Raw genomic sequence first — 22882 nt, forward strand, 5'->3', positions numbered from 1 at the left:
TAACGTTTGTCCTGAGAGTGGAAAGGCCCCGGACTCATAAATGAATTCAGGTTTATCCTCACAGGAGCATGACTGTAACGAGCAAATTCAGAGGGAGTCTCTGCAAAACATCACAGCATATTTTATGTACAAAGTCAAACCTTTGGCCTTGAGGGTGGCGGTCGAACAAAAAATCATGGATTGTCCAGATTCTTTAGGGTTTGGAACCTTAATGTGAATATGTTCCTGTATTCATCTGGTGCTTATCTTCTGGCCAACTCATGAAGCGGGACAAACATTTAATCAGTCTGTAAAGGCCAGAAGGTGCCTCATGTGTCCTCAAGAACTGCTGTCAACATTGTTAACATTTTGGAAATCCAGATTTTGGACTTCAGTCCACAACGAGTTTAATGGAAATCTCGCTCACAGTTCAGCAGCTTAAAATGTAAAAAATAAATAAACGATGAAGAATGTAATCAGTCAAGGTTATGTTTTCTGGTGAGAATAAAATCTGTTTGTGTTGTGTAGAGGATATGAAGTGTGTGTGTGTGTGTGTGTTTGACTCTCCCTTTGCATTGGCAACAATTAGAACTAACTGATCTGTCCTCCACAGCGAGACCACTGCACTGCGCTGTGATTTTCTCACCTGGCGTAAACATATGTAGGTGTGTGTGTGATTTATTTCACGGTGGGAAAGTCTGATGCTGACGTGACGGCGTGAGGTCATGACAAAGTCACAGCAAAGTGTTCAGAGGGCTGCAGGCACACACATGGAATTACATACAGTCATCACGATTAGGGCACTTAAGCCAAACACACACGCACACCGTTAATGTGATGGCCTATCGTTCATACACGACACACACACACACACACACACACACCATCATGTTTCAGGTGATTACAAATCTACTTTCGCGGCTCCTCTTTCTCCTCATGCTCTGTTGATCCTCTCTCCCTCTTCCACTCTGCCCTTCACATCCCCATTCAAAGCAGTGCAAACAGCATGAGTGGAGCTCCCACAGCTGATACAAATTGTAAGAAAAACAAAAGAAGAAAACATGTATGAAAGTCACAGGATGAAGGAAGGGAAGAAAGACAGAGTGCTGGTCAAGAGGAGATTTTAACAGGACAGCAAATCAGAAATGGAAGCTGTTTTGTTGCTGTTCAGGTATCACAATCTGTTGGTAGTTTGATTGTTGTGGACTGAAGGAAAAAGCAGATGCTTTTTGGTTTTAGTCCTTGTAGGGTTCACATCCGCTGTAATACACCGACAGGTCACTTTAAGGTTTCGTCATTTATTACAGTCAAGACAGGCAGTCAGACACAAGAGGGAACAAGATATTCCGTGCTGCTCACTGAAGTTTTAAGAATTTTGATTGCTAAATCCACACAAATAATCATACATGATTTGCCTTTTCCACAATCAGCAGTTAAGGAACAGAAGTGACAGAGGAAACGAGAGGGAGGCCAGAGGCGGGCCGAGAGAACAGAAGGAGGAAGTCGACTTGTATCTCAGCGACTCAAAAGGCAGAATAAGCTGCTAATAGCTGGCAAGGAGAGACGATTCACCCCAGAAGAGGGGCGGGAAATGTGATGATTGGCTCACTCGACAAACGACCACTTCAGAGAGACTATTGTTGGTCTTTAATTGAGATGGGGACGATAGTTTAGAGGCGTGGGAAAATGTGGCGGATTTGGAGTCCGCCAGCGTGCCACCTGGGGCTATTGCCATGGCAACAGTTGGAGATGTGGGCTAAAAGGACCGATTGGGCTTATATGATTAAGGTCATACAACAGCCTGTGAAAGACAATGATGTGATTGTGTTCTGAGAAGCACTGAAGTATTTCCCTCTGGAGAGGAATCTACTGTAACTATGGAGACAGAAATCATCTTACAAGGTGTTTGTGTAAAATAATGCCAGGTTATAACGAGTCACAGCTGTGCATCTCCGAGAATCATAATGTGTAAATCTTAAACCAATAAAGATAATAAGAAATATTTTCCACACAAGCCAACTGGTCTAAACTAGCAGGCATCTGAAATGGCCCTGATGATTTTCCTCTCCTCTGAGACTGTAGACCTGCATTTAATCTTGGATTTAGGCGAGGCCTCTTTCGTTACCCAAAAGAAAGTGTTTATCAAGAAGTTGAAAAGAGAAAACATTCTTCACAACTCTGTATTTTGACGAGTAACCATCGCTTTGTGTTCCTGAAATTGTCTTCTTAACAAAAGCTCCGGGGGGTTTCAGACCTCCTCAGCACAACCAGTTTCCACCAAAGAAGCAGAGAGGATAAGGATACGCTAAAGTTCTCATTTTCATGTTACCGCAGTGGGATGACGACTGTTAAAAAAGAAAAAAATAAATCAAGTCATTTTCTCCATACAGATGATTATTCCAATAATAACAAAGATGTCACGCCTCCCTGAGCTCTGCCGCACCACAGATTTTATACCTCCTCTCACGATTTCACGTTGATTACGCGCAGCAAGCCGGCGTTGGCCCTTATGTTTCTGAACACATTGCAGACACTGTCATCGCGGTGGCTTTTCTGTTATGCTAGCTGTCACGTCTCTAAAATGCAATTTCACACGTTGTCGAGGCAGAGGTAACAGTGTGATCCCAGTGGAGAGCTGAGAGATCACATTCTAACAAGTGACAGCTGTGGCTGATAAAAGTGTTAATAATGACGGAGACAACTGAGCCAATTGACTTTGACCCTCCAGTACAGAGCTGTTATACAATAGTTTCATAATATACATGTGCAACTTATTTCACATGCCGTGAACTCTGTTTTCCAAGGCATGCTGTGTTTTTATCATGTCTGCTCATGCACTATGCAGTGCCTGACATCGCAAATGCTCTACTGCACGAATGTCTTGCTGTTATGGCTGCTAGCTGTCTGTGTGTTCAGAATGCAAAGTCATTAAGGTCCCTGTAGGTGTAATGGTCAGCCGTCCCAATACTTTTGACAATATAGTATAAGCATCTCCCCACAGCACAATTGCGTTTCAATAAAAACTGTCCTGGCACAGTCGAAACTGATTTCACAACAGGTTTAAGGTAGTTTAGGGAAGCATCTGATTCCAGATTTACAGTGAGATTCAGGAGCTTTCAAATCTGAAGTTAACGAAACATTAACTGGTTCCAGGTCAGAAAACATCCAAATGTGTTGTTTTGGAAGGCTCTGCTGATGGACTCAGAGCGAAGCCCTGCAGTGCCTCGAGCCTCCCTCCTCCCTCTGGTCCTCCCTCTCGTCCACTCTCTGCTCATTTGGTCCAATCTGGGGAAGTGGCTCTCAAAAGAAGCCTCGTGTCAGGATGGAGGGGAGGATCATTGATCGGTTGCAACGCCCACACACACATACACACACACACACACACTTGGAAAATGGAGGAAAGCTGAGCTGCACATGTACAGTACAGGACTAACTTACACGCTCATCTGACATGATTTTTTTGTAAACACTAATAAATTAGTAAATGGACATCACATGCATAATCTGTCCACATGTTCCTGTTGGACAGTTTACACACACACACACACACACACACAGTTTCCCATCCCCTCAGAGATGCCAGGCATGTTCTGCTAAATCCAGGGACATGGTGGCATTTCAGCAGCAAAAGAGTGAAGGGAGGGGGTTAGTGGGTGGGGGTAGCCAGAGGAAGAAAAGCAAAGGGATGAGACTTTAGAGGAAAAAAAATGGGGGGGAAGAGCCAAAAAAAGTGGGGGAGTTTGATGCTCATCCAAGCGGTGCTCAGAACCGTTTCAGGAAAATCTCATTCCATCTGTCTCCAAATAAATGTCCTGTCCTCTCTCTCGGCGTTCACCCACCACCTCTCTGCATGCTAAGTGCACTGTTCCGCCTGGAGCACAACAAGCTGCCTCTATCATGTTTCATAATACGCTACACGCTTTTCCTTTTTCGAATTCTTGAACGCTTCCTCTCCTGTCTGTCCACGTCTTCGACAATCTGTCCCTTCTCCTGCTGTGCCGTGGGACTCAATGTAAAGGATTCATCTGAGCTGTTTCTTTTGTCTTGTCAACATCAATTGATGTGGGAAGAAGATTTACAGAAAATTTACAAAAATTGCTTCTAAAAGTTCATATTTTCCAGCACTGGAGAAAGTCACAGTCAGATACTCAACTAATTCCATCCCTGGGAAGAGGCATTAGCTGCATTCTAGCCAAGCTACCTTTGAACATCTCCTCCACCACAAGATGTCAAATCTTCTATTTATTCCATGTAGAGACAGAAGCAGCAAATGGCCTGCAGTGTTTACTGACCAGCAACAGCCGCCGAGCCACACTGACTGCACACTACACTCCTGAAGTCCAGGTCTCGCTGTGACGTGAGATTCTCACACCCTCCATTCATTAACAGAACACAGCTGAGTAAGTGTTCACATCTGAACCATGCAGCCCATTGCACGTTTCTAGAAAATTTAAAAAGGTTGTTCAAATGCTCAAACAAACCAGGCAGACTCCAGATAGACTCTTATGATGGCGTCTTGAGGTGTGTCACCACCACTGTCCACACGTCCTCAGAAAAGCTGCACTACTCTGTTTGTCTACAAGACAATCTGTGCTGACGAAGGCAACCGAAGCCTGTCAAAAGACGGGAAGTGACGGCTGCACTTAAGCAATTAAGCAACTATTTAAATGTACATTTTCAGTCTGACTCTGTTGGACTCGGCATCCCGTATAGCAAAGTACTTATTCCTAGAAAAACTGAAGACAAAGACAAAGCTTAGACACAGCAGGTTTACGTGAAAATGTCACATCTAACACTTACAAATGTTTCATCTGTGCAGTCGTAGACGTCATCCAGAGGAGGATGACAGCGATGATAGCAGAGGAGATGATCTGCCAAAGAAAAGTGTGCCACACTCACGATATGTAAAGTATGTGGTGTGCTACTCAGCCGCCGCAAGGAACCAAACTCTCTGACCTGCAGTCCTCCACACTCAGCTTTCAAAACCTTCAAACTTTATTTTCTCAGTATATTTTTTACATTTCTCTGCATTTAACCCAACGCTGATTGAACCACACACACATGCAACACGCAGTGAAACACACAGGAGCAGTGGGCTGCCATGTCAGGCGCCCAGGGAGCCACTGGGGGGTTAAGTGCCTTGCTCAAGGGCACATCAACCGACTAACTAACGAACATTCATATATTTTAGGTTTCTGTTTTCTGCTGTCTCCTGTCTCAGAAGTTATGAAAACAAGCTGTCAGTCTTTTTTGATGAGGCGTTGCATAACCCACATCCAACAGGATATCCGTTAAGTCATCTCCTTTCGTGCTATCCTCCGTTCACTTCTGTGAATTTTCTTTGCCACAGCCCCTCATCCTCATCTCTCTGCCTTCCTTATCTTAGACGAGGAATTCCCACACATGCATAATCTGTCTAGTCATTCTGTCCTCCACAACTATCAAACTGTCTTCACCTTCTCTTTGTCTGTCTCCTCTTTTCTTCCCTCTCAGTCATTACCTCTTCATTTCAACTTCCCCGCGCAGTAACTGGTGGAACTGCAAATAAAGTGAGAAGATTTAATCAAGTTGAAGGAGCGAGACGGTGCTGAAAGACAGTGAGGCTTACAGCACTTAACAGCATCATTCAGGCAAACCCTGAATATGTTTGTGCTGCTGGTGTACGCTGGTACACGACATGCTTAACACACTTCGTGCTCTCTCTGCTGTGCTCCTCTGTGAGTCTTGGGAGCTTAATGTTCTCCCACTGAGCTCAAGCTAAAGGTTTTATTGAGCTTTTATCCGACCACAAAGTAACACTGGGCTGTGCGAGACAACTGTATCTTTAGTAAGCGATGCCAGGGCAACAGAGCGATGGTTCATTTTCAACAGGTCGGGAGCTTGGCTGTCGAGGTCAGACGGGAGTAGACTCAGGACAACAAACTGAGCTTTGAAAACTGAAGCCTGGCTGTGCGTTAAAGGGATGCTGAAGGAGCATTAGAAGACAGGTATACAACGCTCCACTTTTAATCAGATGTTTGTACATGGAAGAACTGCCCGTATGTCGCTTTGCATTTAATCAGGCAGGTTTACACATTAGTAATTAATAATTAATAATAATACTTTAATAATACACACATAATAGGGCTTTAGGAGAAGACGGGTGATGACCCGTCGTTCAATCAGCTTTTTAAATTGGAGCACCGCACAAACTCAAAGTGGTGGCGGTTGTTGTGTTGCTTTTCACAGTGCAGCTTTGATGAAAGCAGCACAGCACACAAACATGAGGCCTGCCTCGTCCAATCAAATGATTCAAAGCTCGGCTGTCAGAGGGGCATGGACATTAGGTCCCTGACCGCGGCTGACGGGGATGGCGCCACTGCCCCGAGGCTGTGGCTTTCTCAAAAACCGTTACAATTAGCCTTCACCTGTAAAAAGAAAGAAAGAAAGAAAGAAAGTTCAAATTTCATCACACGGAAACAGATTTCTAGAAGACAGGATTCCCCGCGGCGTTGAATGTTTGATGTTCACCACTTTGAAGGCTGATTTTCATGGCTGTCCAGACAGGTCGAGCGCAGACATGCAGAAGAAAATCTCAGATCATCTCAAATCTCTTAGCTCATATGCAGTGTTTGGTGATAATGGTGATATGATGCCTGTTTTCCTCATGGTCAGGGGCAATGGTGCATCACACTTTTGTCCCACAAGAAGCAAAATGCACTACCTTCACCTCATTAAAAATGCAGTTCTTTCCTCTTTTCACTATTTTTCAGTCTTTCTATATCCACCCTGATCCTTCCTCTTATAGTCCAATTGATAGATGCTGGTGTAGAAAGATCATTAAATCATGAGATGCATGTGTCGCACCAGTTAGTGTACACACTCTATGTGTATTTTGATGTGTGTGTGTGTGCACTCATCCCGTTGCAACACCCACCATCTTGTACTTTGCCACGGCAGCAGAAGGCAATTAATAAGAGCCTGTGTTCTTATCTGCTACCTAGCAACCTTGACTGTTCCACCCGTTGCCCCCGGCAACCACTGCTGCTGCCGCCGCCACCGCCTGTAATCGATTGCTCGGCAACCGGGGACGACAGCGTGACATCACAGTGAACTGCAGAACCCGCAGCGCTGCGAGGGACGGAGTAAAATGTCTCTGGTTTAATCAACAAATATGATGTCAGGGCATTTGCAGCTACAGCACAGAAAACATCGAACATTTTAAAGGATTTACTCTGCAGCTTCAACGCTAAATGTCAGGTTTGGGGTCAGTGCCGGCAATCTAGGAGCAAGGACCTCTTCTAAGAGCAGCAGCTCAACAGCAGGGGTTCTGTAGCGTTTTAAAACCAACATGGGTCTTTCATATCATCACAAGAAATTTACATTCATGACATAAAATCAACCTTCACTGAGAAAAACAAGCCAGGCATTGGATCACTAGATGTTTAGTGAGTGACCAACACATAGTAACTGGACTGATCATGAGGTGTGCTGTGCAAAGACCCATCAGCATCAGCTCGTCAGATAACAGTGATTGACTGATCATGCTGTATATACACTCGCCACTTCCCCTGACAGATTTCCTGGGGAAAACCTGCACAGCTACATATCACAGAAAAGAGAGAGATAACAGACTGCAGTGCATTTCGGATGAAGGGAAACTCGCTACTTTTTCAGCTGGAAACTTTCATGTTTTTCCAGCTGCTGCTTCCACCTACACTTGTAGTGAGCGCCAGATGACTGTGAGTGCAGGCAGTTTCTGTGACAGGTGTGAAAGCAACTCTGGGGAAATGATGAAAGACGAGACCAGTTCAAGTGAAAGACATCACGCAGAGAAATGAAAAGACAAAATAGTGTCCAATGACAGACTCAGCTCTATCCACGGCAAATCAGAATAGTGAACGCTAAAGACACACATGCACAGAACTGCAACCTGCTTCCTACCACCTCACAGGCTTTCTAGACGCAGACATCGTGCCGGGCCTGTAGCTGCCTTCCTCCGCTCTCTCTGTTTGGATGTCTGTTATTAAATTTGCAGGCTTTGTTTGCCCAAGGGAGCGACCGAAAGCATAAACGCATTTCCCTGGGATCATGTTCCAGAGTTAGTAATTGCCAAAGCACTTGTTATTTAAGCGACGCTCAAGGAACAAGGGGTGGCGTACTGCTGCTGTTTATCACTATTGTTAATATTTTAATACGCCGCGCTACATTCTGCTGGGACTGCAGTGTTGTCACACAACTGGTTAATGCTGTCTATTTGTTGGTATTTTGGGATGTGTCAGAAGTTTTCAGTACATCAATACCCCTCTAGCTAACAGGGATCTGACTGGAAATTGCTCATGATTCATGTTGTTATTATTTTACTTGGATAATATGAGAAACAAGGCTTTGTGAAATATAAGTAAGATAAGAAGATCTTAAGTGACGGCAACTGGTGCTTGTTTGATTTTATGAGACATTTCTTTTTATCTGGGAGTTTTTTTATGTTGGAGCAGTTAATTTGTTTAATTTGTTTTGTCTAATTATCTCAATAAGACATTATAACTTGTTGATGAGATTTAATTACTGGTCCTGACTAATTTAATGCTTTAAATTAGAAATACAAAACTGCTTTGTCGAAGTCAGAATCTCTTCTTATTCCAAGCTTCTCATCCTTCACATCTCTTCACATATTAGAAGCAGAGCTGAGTGTATGGGCTGATCTGAGAACTGATCCGATAACCTTTAATAAGGGTGTTTGTTCTTCACTATAATAAGTTTTGAAGCCTTGTTATCTTGCCATATGTTTGTGTTGTGACAGGAATTAATGCTGTAGAAATGCACATACTGAGATTGTTATGTGAGCCTATTCACTGCGTTTATGCAAACACGTTTTGCAGCTTTATTCAGGAGGGTCCCTCCGTTTGAACCGAGCAGGTTTTAATTTCAGAGTCTGCTGATGTTCTATATTTTCCTTTTGCAAACAAATAAATTAGTTTTCTTTTGGCCCGTATTGGCTGAAGTCAGATCTATCCCTTGCACCATAGACCTCCTCCACTGTTGGCCTGTGTGATGGGACAGAGCCAGTCGAAAGGTGTTGAGACAAGGTGAATGTCTGAGCTGCCACACTCTGACCAACATTCAGCCGTTTTCCAGCTCGAGCGTCTTGAGATATTTTTGACCGTGAGCTCCCAGCGAGACAGCCAGTCAGACTGCAGACTCACTACGTACAAGCATGCCTCTTTGGCAGGGCTGCGTGTCAAGGTCATTGACACAAAAGGGATTTGACGGTGGGAGATTAGGGTGACCTGTGAGCATGAGAAGCACAGACACCAGAGTTTGCATTGTGGACTTTGTGGAGACGAGTACCAGAACACGAGATAAGCTTCTCCAAACCCTCTTTGTCTCAGCGTAACTTTTTGTCACCGTTTTTCTTTTTCATTACTGTCTTGTCTTCTCCAGTCTCCTTTTTCTCCTCCATTCCTTCTCTCCCCTCTCCCTCTTTATCTCTCAACTCACTGAGCTCAAAGTCAGTAGTGATGGAGTCACTGCAACACTTACAAGCTAAAATTCAGAACCTCCCCGTTACTTAACCCACATCTTTGTGGGGTCAGACAGCATTTATTTTTCTCCTGCACCCCTGCTGCAGCAGGGCAGGAGTTCGCACAACTAACACACCATGCTAGCAGTCAGAGTGCAAGCTAATCTGCTGTGCTAATGCTAATCAGGCAACAAGGGGCAGGAGGGTCAGGAGTGAAAGCACAACAGAAAGGGAAGAAAGGGAAGCGGGAGGGTGAGGAGATGACAGTGGTGTGTGCGTATGTGCTGCATGCATTCACGCTGCATGCATGAGTAAGTACGGAATCATAGTATTAGTGTTGGTGAACAGTGTGTGTGTGTTTGTGCAGGCGTGGCAGTGTGTAATTACAATCAGTGCTTGTGTGAGACATGAAATCTGCGTGTTTAGCTTGTATTCTGAGTGTGTATGTGCGAATGAAATGTGTGTGTGTAAGTGTATGTGAAAGGGGCAGCATGCAATTACAACCCACGTGTGTGTGTGTGTGTGTGTGTGTGTGACAGTAAACAAGTGAGTGAGCACAGCCTTATTGGGGCTCCCCACAGACTGAGAGGCATATTAATTGAAAATGCCTCAGATAGGCAACCTCAGCCATCAATCGCTCGATAGAACGGACCCTCATAACAAAATGCCTCACACATTTGACACACATTCACTCACTCACACACACACACACACACGAACACACACTCTCATTCCATTATGAACGCTACCCAGTCTCATATTGAGGATGCACTCATGCAGAGCTGTGCTGTCAGACACGACAGGTAAAGGTGAAAGCAGATAAAATGCGCAGACACACATGCATATGGTCACACACACACACACACTAATTCCTACCAGTTCAGTCTTCTAAAAGGACACGCTCAGACATTCTCACATTTTTTCCTGGCTTCCCTGACTGAAATACAAGGTCCTTGAAAAGGCCAGTGGTGACAGCCATATTATAATTTTTTTTAATAAAATTAAAAAAAATCTTAAAAATCAAGTGATGTGTCTGCAGAGAAAAAGGATTCTATGGTTTGCGGGACATTGTAATATGCACTTACTAACCATGTGTGATGACTCATTCTGAAGTCAGACAGATCAGAAGGACCCATGAGGACTGCCAATGTGACATTCACAGTAAGCAGTTTCATTCCAACACACACATCGATAGCAGATCAGAACAGACGACGAGAGCTGTTACGCTGGAATTACAAACAGTTGAGGAAAGAAATGCATAATTTATACAGAAGTAAATAACAAAAACAAAACAAGACATTTAGGCATCTACAGTTCACTTCTACAGATGTTTGGTTCCACTCCGCGTGCACATAAAACTCGCCATTTTGGCACTTTTTAAGACCATTTGTGTCTGTAAACGTGGATAGAAATATTCAGTCCATATTTTGTGTGGGCAGTTGTGAATATGGTATGTTTTGTGTGTGTGTGTGTGTGTGTGTGTGTGGGAAGGTGTTTGCATGTATAAACGTGTCTGTGTGTGTGTGTTATGTATACTCAGTTGCATGGGAAGGTATACGCTGTGTGTGTTCTCACATTTCATGTCCATATAGTGGAAGTCTAATCTATTCAAACACGTACAGTATATTCATTGATTCTCTACATTAGTGTGAGTGTGCGCGTGTGTGTGCTTGTGTGAGAGTGTGTTTGTATGTGTATGTGTGTGTGTTTGTCACAGTTGGCCACCGGTAGAAACTCCTCCACTTCTGTCGTATGTCGGGATTCGCAAGGGTCAGTCCAGTCTCTCTCATTCGGCTGACGACGAGTCCGATGGTGGACAGATCAGGGTCAACCCACAAACAAATGACCGACTCAGCCTCAACAGCAGACAGACAGTGTTGTTTGCAGTTAAATCGCAGTCCTGCTTCCTCTTTAGAGCCAGTAAAACTAGCCAGGGCCAAGGTCAACAGCTGGTTAGAGCAAATAGGAGGTTGAATTTCCTGCCTGTGTATTTTTCAGTTAGATACAAAGATGTCACTCAGGAGCAGAGCTTCTCTGAAAGTGGGTCATTTCTTTAGGCAGAGCCAAAGAGCAATAGAGTTTCAGAGTGGTTAAAATAGTCAAATGATCTCTTAATTCTGCCAAGGCTGTGCACTGCTCAGAATCTGTTACTGTCATAATAGAATCTGTAAAAGAAGTGCAGTGCAGAAATGTATTAGAAAATGTTTCAAAATGGCTCTTGACATGTCAGTACTGAGAAATAAAATTGTGAGAACAGAGCAGTGGGAGCGGGCGTGGCCTAAAGGTTAGAGAAGTGAGCTTGTGACTGTTCTGGGTGGAGGAAGAGAAGAAGCAGCACTTGTCCCACACTTACTGCCCCCACTGAGGTTCCCTTAAGCAAAAGACCCATCACTCCAACCGCTCGAGTGCAGCTGCTCAGAGCCCAGCAGCATCGCTCTCAGTCAAACTTCCCTGAATAAATAAATAGCGTAAAAGTAAAGTAAGTAGTAAAGTAAAATAACAAACAAACAAAATAACCCCAAAACAAAACAACAGAACTCTCCTTGGCAGAGGCAGGCAAAGACGATTCATGAATTCATTACGTTAACAAAAATGACAAGCCAGGTAACTAAATGAAGATTAGCTACACTAACTCTGCCCATGTTTGTATTTTTCAGCTCATTATGTGAGTTCTCAGCTTCATTATATTTAACCACATTCTTTGCAATTTGTTGCCTTGTTCACTGGGCTTCAGCTGAATGAACCCGGCCAGTCGAAATCTGTGCTTCTTGAAAGGGGGAGGGGGGGTTGTGCTCTGAACTGAGCCTTTCGAGCAGGACTTTCTTCAAGTCTGCATGTCGCCTCCAGCAACCGCTGTCAATCAAAGGATTTACAGGTGAAGCCAGCGTCTGCCAGTTCAAGAAGGCAACGTTTATATACAGCCTGAGATGTGAAGGTCTGCCTTCAAGACAATACAAAGAAGTCTCCTGGACTTTTGGCTCTGCCTATCAAGATTCATGACAGCCCAGGAGAAGTCAAAGTACAGCAGCTGGCCATACGTGGTAGTTTGCCACACCACAGAAAGTGAAGATACTGTTTTGTCACTACCAGTCCTCCGTATTTAGGTGTTCAACAAATCCCTTATTGTGTCTATAAGGCATCGGGAAGAAATAAACTGTATGAATTAACCTGCAGATTTGCAGAGAACACTTCCATAGGAGCAGCAGGATGTGAGAGAACATTTTCAATGAATTAGCTGTAATGAACTGTGAATTAAGCCCTGGCTAGCACTCATGGAAAGCAGGACTTTCCCACCCTGTCACATTATATCACAAAAATACCTATCTTGAAATTGCACCACACTGCAAACTCTGAAATGTATTTTTTACATGTTTACAACATAAATATATCATTCTGTTCAGCAGAATGCACGAATTTGTAAGGGGAGTTGTTGAATTTTCTTTATCACATCACTTCAGTCCCAAGATTCTCAAATTTTAACCTGATATCAAACTCCAAGAGAAGTGACGGAAAGTTATGGTTCTTATTTTCCCTAAACTTGTTAATTGTTAAGGAGGATGGGCCATAAGGGTATAAGAAGAGGAACGCTTCTGGCCTTTTTCCTGCCATTGTGGAGTTGGCTTCTATCTGTACAATGTTTTAATGTTTACAGCATTAAGACAAAGTCAGTGTTTCCTCTCCAGACCTTACTGTATGGACAAAAGTTTAATTAAACAGGAGCAATGAGACTGCTCTGCTATTCCCAAGGAACCATTGCAAGCCTACAGTTTCTCTGTTTGCAGTGAAAGCAGCTACGACTCCAAAAGGGAGGAAACTGGAAGTGTTGTTCCATGATTTTCCATGACTGTTGATTTATATTTTTCAATAAGCCCAAACTTCAAAAACTGAAATGAGAAACCAAACTTGTGTAGCAATGAGTCCCCGAGGCAGCCGGCAATATGGTCTGGAACAGTTTAAAACCCCCATGAATAAGTTTCAGGTGTATAAAAACTATCCTTCTCATTCTCAGATTAATAAAAAAAGCTTGTTGCTTATTCACTAGAGCTGCTCTGCCCAACGTACCTGTTAATCTCCAGGACCATAATCTTGACATTAACTCCAATTTCTTGGCCCTCAGACTCTCTGTGACAGCATCTTGGGAAAAACAAGAGGTCCGATGACTGGTTTTATTATGTTGCAGACACCAAGCCTGATTACCAGCCCCAGTGTACGTCTGGGATTCACAGCTCTAGTCAGAGAGAGGGTTTGACTCCACTCCTAAGAGACTGCCACGTGTCATGCTGTCTCAGTTGTTCCCTGTTATTTTTTATTTTTATCATTCTGGAAGCGTGAAGCGATTGCCAGCGATTTCTTTCCATTGATTCATCATTGTTGTTAATTGGCCAGACTGGAGAGAAGACACACAGGCAATCCCTCAGGTATAGTATCTGTACATCCATCAGTCTCAACTGGTGGATTCTGGCCCCTGAGGACTAGAGTCAGACCCTTCATTGTAGGGGAGGGAGATCAGAAACACCGCTGGCAAGTGAAAATAACTCCTGAGGATGATGAAAGAAAGACAGGAAATGTATTAAGTGAGGAAGAGGAGCAAGGCTTGGTCACTGTGCATGGACTATATGTGAAAACTGAATGTATTATAGTAGCAGTATGTGCTTTTAGCCTGGCACTTTCATGTATCCCTAATGTAATTACACAAACACTGTCAACACATGCTTTCGATGTCATGCTACCTGTGACTGTTTTGTTCTTTTTACTTTAATCCTTCCCCTGAATGCCAATTTCTTTATTATTTTTATCTGGAACATCAGACGCTTTTCTTGTACGTTTCTTAGGTTTTTCTGCTATACTCTTAGCTGCTGTAGCCTTCTCCATCAGTTGCTCCCCCTTCAGCTCTGGCAGACCAATCAGCGCCGGTTGATGTAAAATCCATCGCTATGACTGCACACATCACAGGCTCCGGATTTTAAAAACTCAGGTGTACTGAGAGATTTATGTGGTGGCTATCAGCATTGTGTGAACTCACTTGGTAAGGGCTTGATTATTTATATTTAAAAAGCTCCCATCCCTGCATGGCCTGTAGGTATTAATCTAAAACTAATTGATTAGTGATTCCCTGGAATACACGTAGGGTAGCTGCCAGTTGAATTTGAACAATAGGCCAAAATAGAAAACTGGGCTCTTTATAAAAATGGAGGCAGTCCAACTGAGCGCCCAAGGGAATGTGCTCTGTGTTTATTTGGTCCCACTCGCCCAAATTAAGTTCTATTGATTTGATAGCAGAGTAATGACGCACATTTGACATCCCATTGTGAACGCCAGTGGGTCTATTGGATTGGTTGCCATGGATGGCATAAAGAGGTCAGAGGGTCATTACTCAATATGAAACACAATGCCATATCAATAGCAAAAACAGTGGGTGGATCATTACAGCCTAATTAAAATGGTTGATTCAAATAACATATTTTATAATTTACCACGTGAGGTTATAGTTGTTTAGACAGTTTTAGTTTCTTTTTATTTTGGCAAGGTTTTGATATATCTGATATTTTGCTGTCAGTACAGCAATACAGTGGAGCTGAAGGGAATTTTGTTTCTGCTGCTCACAGCAATGAAATATTACAGTTAAAATTTCTGTTCGACCTCGCTGTCAGTTTTTATTGGGAACCTCTTTCTACTGCAGGAATAGAGTGTACTGTTTAACATGCACATGAGCATAATCTTCTACTTCACAACAGATTTATCTTCTACTAGCTGCCCTTTCGAATAGAACCCGTTCTCAAGACATCTTTATAGGTCAAAGAGTAAATGCCAACATCCACTCCCACTTTCCCCATCAAACTCACACCTTAAACAGTGGGTGAATTCAAGCCCTGTCAAGATGATCATATCAGCATTAACCCTGTGGAAAACCAAACAGGGCTGCATTTCTTCTGGGCCCTACAGTCTGGTCCTTCCTGAGCAATCAGACTCAAAAAAAAAAAAAAAAAATACCTAGGAGGCTGGATCCCAGACTAGCTCACCTTGGCCTGCTCATAACCTGCACAGTCATGGTAAAGCTAGAATCTGACCTTAGCTTGTCAGACTGTTTGTCTGAGCACAATGTCTGTCTGCATTAGCGAGAGACAATAGAGAGAGGGAGCCTGGTATAAAGCAGCTATTATGACTGAGGCAGGCACAGAAAGAAAGATAGGCCAGCAAAGGCAGCCATCATTAATTTCAATCAGGCTCCAAGTCTGGCAGAGTTAATAATATCAGCACACCCTTCTGACCTCAGACGATGGTACGACATCAACCTCCACAAATTACTCATTAATTTACCCCATTAAGTTGGACAGAGGTGGCGGGCAGGAGAGAAAAAAAACAAAAAAAAACACTTGATGTGAATGAATTAATTAGACATTTTAGAAGAGAATTTATACCTTTTCAATTGAGATGTATCACAACAGAGAAAGAGAGGTCACAATGTCAGTGAACAGAAAAAGAAATAAGGGCGCCAGCTGAAATGAATATTTTCACATGGTGGACGTTGATATTGGAGGAGAGCATAAAGACAATTTATATAGATGAGAAGTGCATCCGAATATGACGCATAAATATTTGAACAATCGGAATCATCAGCATTTGTGCCTCCAGTGACAATGCTGAGTATGAATACAGGTGAGAAAAACAAGTCTGTAGCTTGTTCTGTAATGACACCAAGCCTTGCTCCTAATTGTTTCAACAGATTTTACACACCCATAAATTCAAACCAAAACCCTAAATAATAACCAGCAATTAAACCAGGGCAACTTCTTTCTCATTATTCTCTATTAACCACGGTGTAATGGAGAGGCAAGCATAATAAATATGAACAGAGACTTGTGAAATCATACCTCCCGAAGGCACTTTGGTCTATAGCAAGCTCCCAGCCCAGAGCAGAGCGGGGTCACACACACCGAGTGGAAAGTCATTCAGTCTGAGGGAAAGTATATCCCCAGGGTGTTCACTCTTGTTACCATCCATTTTATCTCACTGTGTAGTGCAGAGAGCTTTTGATATATTTTCAGTTCCCATGCAGACGCACAATTGAGCCGATACATGGGTCCTATATTGTCTCCTTAACACTGGCATGTTCGAAATGAGATGCAGAAACCTCTCACCTGCTCTCAATCTGCCTCTGTTCCTAAATGTGATTACAGGGTTCCTGAATATAGGATCTAACACCTGTCTTGCCAACTTGCACAACGCACCCTAAAGTAATTTCTGCATGACTCGCCCTATTGAAATGCAAATTTCTTTCCTCATAGCTTCCCTTATCAAAAGAAATATGCTACACATGTAAATAAGAAATAGGCTAGGAGACAAAAATGCTCACAGGTCTTGTAAGGGTTTACTTTACGCTTTCTAGATAGACAGCCAGGCTGGGCCAAAGATACACATTAAAGTATGCACACACACACACACACACACACTCCCCAACTGCGTTGTTATCTATATGCAAAGCATCTCTACTAAGCTATCCACTTTGCTTCTGTGGAGGAGACTGAGAATAATGGACGACTCAGCCTCAACTCCAATCCCCCCCACCCACACAAATCCCTCACACCAGCATGCACAAAGTGTACACAGCTACATGCCCACACACCACTGAACATATGTAGTTAGGTGTTTCGAATCAATAAGTACTCTCAACACACAGCCTCCCTGACCTATTCTTACACTGGCTAATTGCCAGGAAGAACAATTAGCCTGATAAGTATCAGTTAATGTCCTCCCCCAAAGACAGAGATTCAAGCTATTCTAAAACAAACGCACCTAATTCCTCATTCCTGCTTCCTCATTATCTCCTTAAATGATGCTTCTATAGGAGAGCAGGTGTCGGCGGTGCGGTGGAATGATTGTTTTGTGAATGGTGGTTTGATGGGATTAGAGGAAAAGAGGGACAGGGTTTAAGTCATGAACGGGGCTGTCTCTGGTGAGATAGCTGAGCTACAATGTGTCAGTAATGAGGTAGAAGACACTTGCTTGTCACCACCTTTGCTTTGCTCATTAGTGGGGAGTCAGTGGGTACACGGAAGCCTGCAAGGACCAAAGTGCCCAGTATGAGGTAGTATGATGAACACCTTGATTCTTGTTGGTTATCACTCAGTGCGTTTGTGGAAAAAGCCAACCCCATAAAGAGCTAGTCATTAACATATCATAAAATCAATTCTGAAAAAAATAAAATAAAAATCACTTCTAGAGAATACCCTTTGAATTCTGAATCCAGCAGAGGAATGATCCATATCACTGGACACCTCAGAGGAAACACCATTATCTGTCTTGCTACATTAACATATATCCTCTTTATTAGTCTGCTGTTGGCATCCAACCTCACAATCTCTCTTACAGAATTCGACCGTAAGCTTCCTCCGCTTACAGCTTCTGCTGGGCAGAGACTCCCTTCCAGTAATCCAAAATATCATGAAGGTCCTCATCCTTGGCAAACTGCACCTTCTTGCGCAGGGCATGGCCTGCTGCTATATAGGATGCTTCCTCTCTGGGGCTTTTCTTGTAAGGCCGGAATCTCTCCCAGATCCGCAGTGTGCTCTCAGATGAATACTCTGGACTTGAGGAGTAGCCAGAGTTGTAGTTGTGGTGACGAGAAGGTGAGAGCTGTGAGTAGGTGGCTGTGGCATCCCTCTTGGTGCGGCCCAGCGGCTTGAGGAATGAGCCTTTTTGGGCGGGTGAGGGTGAGTCGTTGACGCCCTCATAGTAGAGTGCAGGGAAGGAGTGGCGATGCTCAGAGCTGTGGTAGTCTGGCTGAACCTCCAAGTGGTGTTGCTGCTGCTGTCCAGGGCCCACTACCCCAACTCCACCTCCACTCCCATTATTGCACCCTATACCGCTGCCATTCACGCTCACCCCACCACCATTTATGTTTCCCATTCCATTTCCATTGCAGCCTCCTACTCCACCACCTCCTCCACTTCCACTACCTCCACCACAACCCACAGGGCTGCCTTTTTCTATTGGGTACTTGGGAGGATCACTGCGCTGCTCAGGGATATCCACACTGAACACCCTGGTGCTCTTGACAGATCCTGCAGCAGGGGCACCACATCGGTTCTTCACCACAGCGGTGTCAGCACTCAATTGCCTCTGAAGGGGCCGCACTGCATTGGCTGGAGGTGGGTCACGGTAAGGAGGTGAGAGGAACCCCCCACCGCTGATTCCTGGCCGCTCAGACAGAGGCATGACCAGGGGCACTGGGGCCATAGAGGGCGGATGAGGCTGTTGATGTAGCTGAGGATGCGGCTGGGGATGAGGCTGGGGATGAGGTTGGACATGGGGATGGGGCTGAGGGTGGGGTTGAGGATGAGGCTGGGGGTGAGACTTTGGATGCACCTTTGGAGAGGAGGCCATGATCTGATCTCCAGGGTGGCCTGGAGAGAGAGGCAAGAGGTTCCGAGGGAGGGACGCAATGCAAGCTGGAGGCTGGGAGGAGGACACAGAGTTGGCATTGTCAGCCGTGGTCACAACATTAGCAGAAGCATCCAGTTTCAGGGCGTCAATGCAGTTGTTAATGATCTGGTTCACCTTGTCCACCTCTTTGGCAATAGTGGAGATCTCTGATGCTGAGCCACGACCGTCGTCGTCCGAATCCTCCCCAGCCTCTGTCCCATTCTCAGCTCCGCCTCGCATATCCACAACTACTTCTCCTCCTACCCCTGCTCCTCCAGCTACCACCCCTCCCTCCCTGCCTTCCACTGCCATTCCGGCTGTCCTCACATCCATGTAGTTTCCCTTGCCTCCCATTGCCTCAGAGAAGGCGGTAGCCATTTTTTCCACCTGCGGCAAAGTTGAGAGACGGGAAGAACTAGTGTTGGCTGAGCCATGTAGCATGCCTGTGCTAGAGGAGGCAGACGTGGGAAGCTTGCCTCCTGCTCCTCCTGAATGGTGGTGCTGGTGGTGAGCCTGTTCCTGGAGACGCTGCATGGCACCTGGGTCATTGGCCACCGCTGCAGCTGCCTCTGGGCCATACCTGTAGAGTGAGAGATTCACTTAAAGACGAATGACAAGAAATACATCTGGTTTCATTATCTTATGTCATATTCTACACCATTTTTTTCTTCATTCCCCTTCACAGGAAAATTGTACAATTTAGTAGAACCTGTTACTAGTTAATTCATTTTAATAGGTTCTCTAAGTGCTGACACAGCATGACTGAATCCTTGCTGTTTTAATTTACACTCAAAGAAATTATGAAAAACGCAACATGATCCAAAGTTTCAATAAAAAGCTGTTTTTTTTTTTCAGGAAGTCAAATCAAAACAAAGATGTAGCAAAACAACTACTGAACTGATGCCCATATCATAAATTGTTCCAAAGCAATCAGGTACACACATAATAGTTGTCAGTGCTGCTGTGACTAAAACATCCCACACTTTCTCTACAGTGGCTTTTCATCAATTTATTGCTATGAAAAATAGTTGTAATGTGGCCCTTGGGACTTTCATGAAGAATAATAAAAACTCTTTATTACCTCATCTCCAAAATAGTTTTCTTCACGCTTATGGCTTTCTGCTTCTCCTCTTGAATGCGTCGCCGTCGGAGACAATAATAGACAAATCCAAGCACAATGACCATGCCAAACAGACATCCCAAGATGGTCATTATGTAGTGGGTAGTCGTGGATGGATTGGTCCTTCGATCTTCTGGCCCGATAGCACGTGTGGTAAAGGACAGGCAGGTGTGGTTGTAGCGTTGCGATTTGCTTACAGAAGCCACGCAAAAGGTGTAGTTCGTGTGTGGTTTCAGCTTGTCCAAAGGGATTATCTCCTTCTTGTTTTTAAGGGGCATGATGTCTGCAACAAAAGTATGGTTGTACTGAGAGAGGATGAACATCTTACTGTATGGTCGTGGGATGTGTACTATGAGAGAAGCAGTGTAGAGGGAGACACTTCGGAGCCTCATAGAAATCTGATGGCCATAGGTCGGGTCAGGAGTGGATGATGTGTTTGGCTGGTGGTACAGATCTTGGTCCGGGTTGTCCAAACCCATCCCTGAGCCATCTTGATCTGGCGTTTGGGAGGTCATCCCTGGAATTATCACACCATCGCGACACATGGATAAAAGAGTGTAGCGGGCATTTCTTCCATGCCCAGGCACTGGGCTCAGGAGCGGATAACCAGCCATTTCAAGTGGGGTTTCACATTGGAGACGGTCATAGGTGTGGGTGACGTTGTTAAATGCCTCCAGCCAGGTGAGAAAGCTGTAGAGATCACAGCCACAGTGGAACGGGTTTCCTGCTAGTTCACACACCATCAGCCTGTTGAGGACAGTGAAGGTAGACGGGTCAAGACGAGCCAACTTATTTGAAGATAAGTCCAGGCTGCTGAGGCTGGGGCACTCCCAGAAGGCATTGGTGGCAATGACCTCGATGAGGTTGTGTTGCAAGAAGAGGCACTGCATTCGACCCAGACCTCTCAACATGCCCTCTGTCAGGTTCGTCAGCTTGTTGTAGCCCAGCTGAAGGACCTGAGACAGAAAGAGAGAGTAGGCCATTGAAAGTTTTTGATTTAACATAACACTGGGTAACTAAAGTAACTAAATCTGAATTTGCTCCAACATCATTTGGTTATTTGTGCCCAGTCACAGTTTTTATATTTAGCGTCATGACTCCATAATGAGTTTTATACAGAACATCTGTCCTAATTGCACATAAGGTTTGATGAAGACCGTGAAGAAGTGAGGTGAAACTTGCTGCTTTACCTATGATTTAATAAATGAATGAATGAATGAATTCCTCCACACTGCCAACCAGTGCCATATACTTTCATTATAACTTAGCCAGACAGCACCTATTTTGTGTTTTAATATCCCTATATAACTGAGGAGTATCTAATTTTTTACTTCAACATAATTACTTCATTGTTCCTGACCCAATACAGCAATCTTCATATTTTCCTTAAAAACAGATCAGTGTTGTTGGGTGCAAACCTGTAGATTGGCCTGTCCAGCAAAGGCGCCATCCTCGATGTAGCTGATCTCATTCTTGGTAAGATTGAGGTCAGTGAGGTTTGTGAAGCGGTACATGGAGGTAAAGAGCACCGCCTTAAGTTTGTTCTCATTCAGCCTCAGGTCATGAACCTAAGGGAGATAAAAGATGCATTGCACCCTCAGTCAACCATAGTAGAAGACCTGAAGTCTGTGCCATAAAGTGCTACCAAGAGCATATTGCACAAAACTTCCCCAACTATTCCCCAATTTCTGAATGTATATCTGGTCAACCACATCCTGTTTGCATTTATTTGCTTCAGGAATGTCATCACAGCTACAAGACAAATTAGCTGCTGGTGTATTGCTGCTATGGTCACCATAATTGGACACATTAATATAACTGTATGTTATACTGCATGTTACCATCATTGTCACAGTTATCACTGCTGTCAACACAAAATTGCACAATAAATCACAAGCATTACACTAGTGGGCAGAAGATTAAAAAAGAAGAAGATCAGTTTCAGCTTTGCAAGAGTCACTTTCTCAAATAAAGGCATGTGCTCTTTATCTGATAGCATTTTAGCACAGGGTGGTTGAAGGCATACAGTTTAATAGAGGTGGCTGTGGTGGTGTAAAAGGCCGACCGATAGATAAGTTCATACTGACCGTGCTGTTGATGTGCTGGGGGATGGTCTCATATGGAGGCTGGTTCTGACTGCAGATAGCCAGCCAAACGTAGCCTTTATCCCCTTCTATCAGCCAGCAGTCCCCTTTCACCATGCCAGGCCGGTGGAGGAGCAACAGAGCAGGGAGCAGGAGGGTGAGGAACAGGGAGGGAGACGGGGAGGACATACAGAATCTTCTGGCCATGGCGTGGATTAGGAGCTTTTGAGATCGCCTCAGTAGAAGGGAGGAAAAGGAAGGAGCTGAAGGGAGGAAGGCAGCGAGCAGCAGTTTCTAATCAGGACGGGCGCAGGTCAGGGGCAAGCAGGCCAAATCTAAGTAGAGAGGAAGGTGAACGCTGGGGCGTCTTCACGGTGATTAGAGCTGAGCTTGCAGCATGGCAGCAGGTCCCGTCCCCATTTTAGGTGTTCCACGTCAGAGGGTTTTGGAGGCTGTCACCACAGCAGCTAGTCATGGCCCCTGACAACCGCACGTCTTGACAGCACAGATGAGGAAATACTCCCGCTCAGAGAAAGGCAGAAGGCCTATATAACAGAGGGAGAGGGAGGGAGAGACATGGGGAGGGGGGTTAACATTAATAGTGATAATGACAAAATGATTAAGAGTAGGCAGAAAATTGTAATACAGTTCACATATCCCCAGATGGTTTTGAATTAATCAAGTTTAGGTCTCATTTCTGTGAGCGCTGTGTAAAAAACAGGTATATGAATCTAATACCCATGCTACTCAATCCCTTCAAGGTAATGCACCACAGTA

The 22882-nt window shown here is 44.3% G+C and overlaps 1 protein-coding gene across 1 annotated transcript; it reads right to left on the minus strand.

Annotated features, from left to right (window-relative positions):
- Positions 1–15936: 15936 nt before the first annotated feature.
- Positions 15937–22645, minus strand: LOC124050826 (protein phosphatase 1 regulatory subunit 29-like). Its single transcript, XM_046373715.1, has 4 exons — positions 22109–22645; positions 21440–21589; positions 19983–20977; positions 15937–19481 (listed from the first exon to the last, which is right to left on the minus strand). Exons 1-4 carry the CDS (start codon positions 22310–22312, stop codon positions 17873–17875), a joined length of 2958 nt encoding a protein of 985 aa, XP_046229671.1. The 5' UTR covers positions 22313–22645; the 3' UTR covers positions 15937–17872.
- Positions 22646–22882: the final 237 nt, after the last annotated feature.

This window comes from Scatophagus argus, chromosome 2 (assembly GCF_020382885.2).
Source record: "Scatophagus argus isolate fScaArg1 chromosome 2, fScaArg1.pri, whole genome shotgun sequence".
Lineage (NCBI taxonomy): Eukaryota > Metazoa > Chordata > Actinopteri > Scatophagidae > Scatophagus > Scatophagus argus.

Coding starts and splice junctions, on each gene's coding strand:
- LOC124050826 (XM_046373715.1), bottom strand. CDS start 22,312: ATGGCCAGAAGATTCTGTATGTCCTCCCCGTCTCCCTCCCTGTTCCTC. Junction 20,978..21,439: donor CTGGACAGGCCAATCTACAG/GTTTGCACCCAA, acceptor TTTCTGTCTCAG/GTCCTTCAGCTGGGCTACAA. Junction 19,482..19,982: donor AAAACTATTTTGGAGATGAG/GTAATAAAGAGT, acceptor CTCACTCTACAG/GTATGGCCCAGAGGCAGCTG.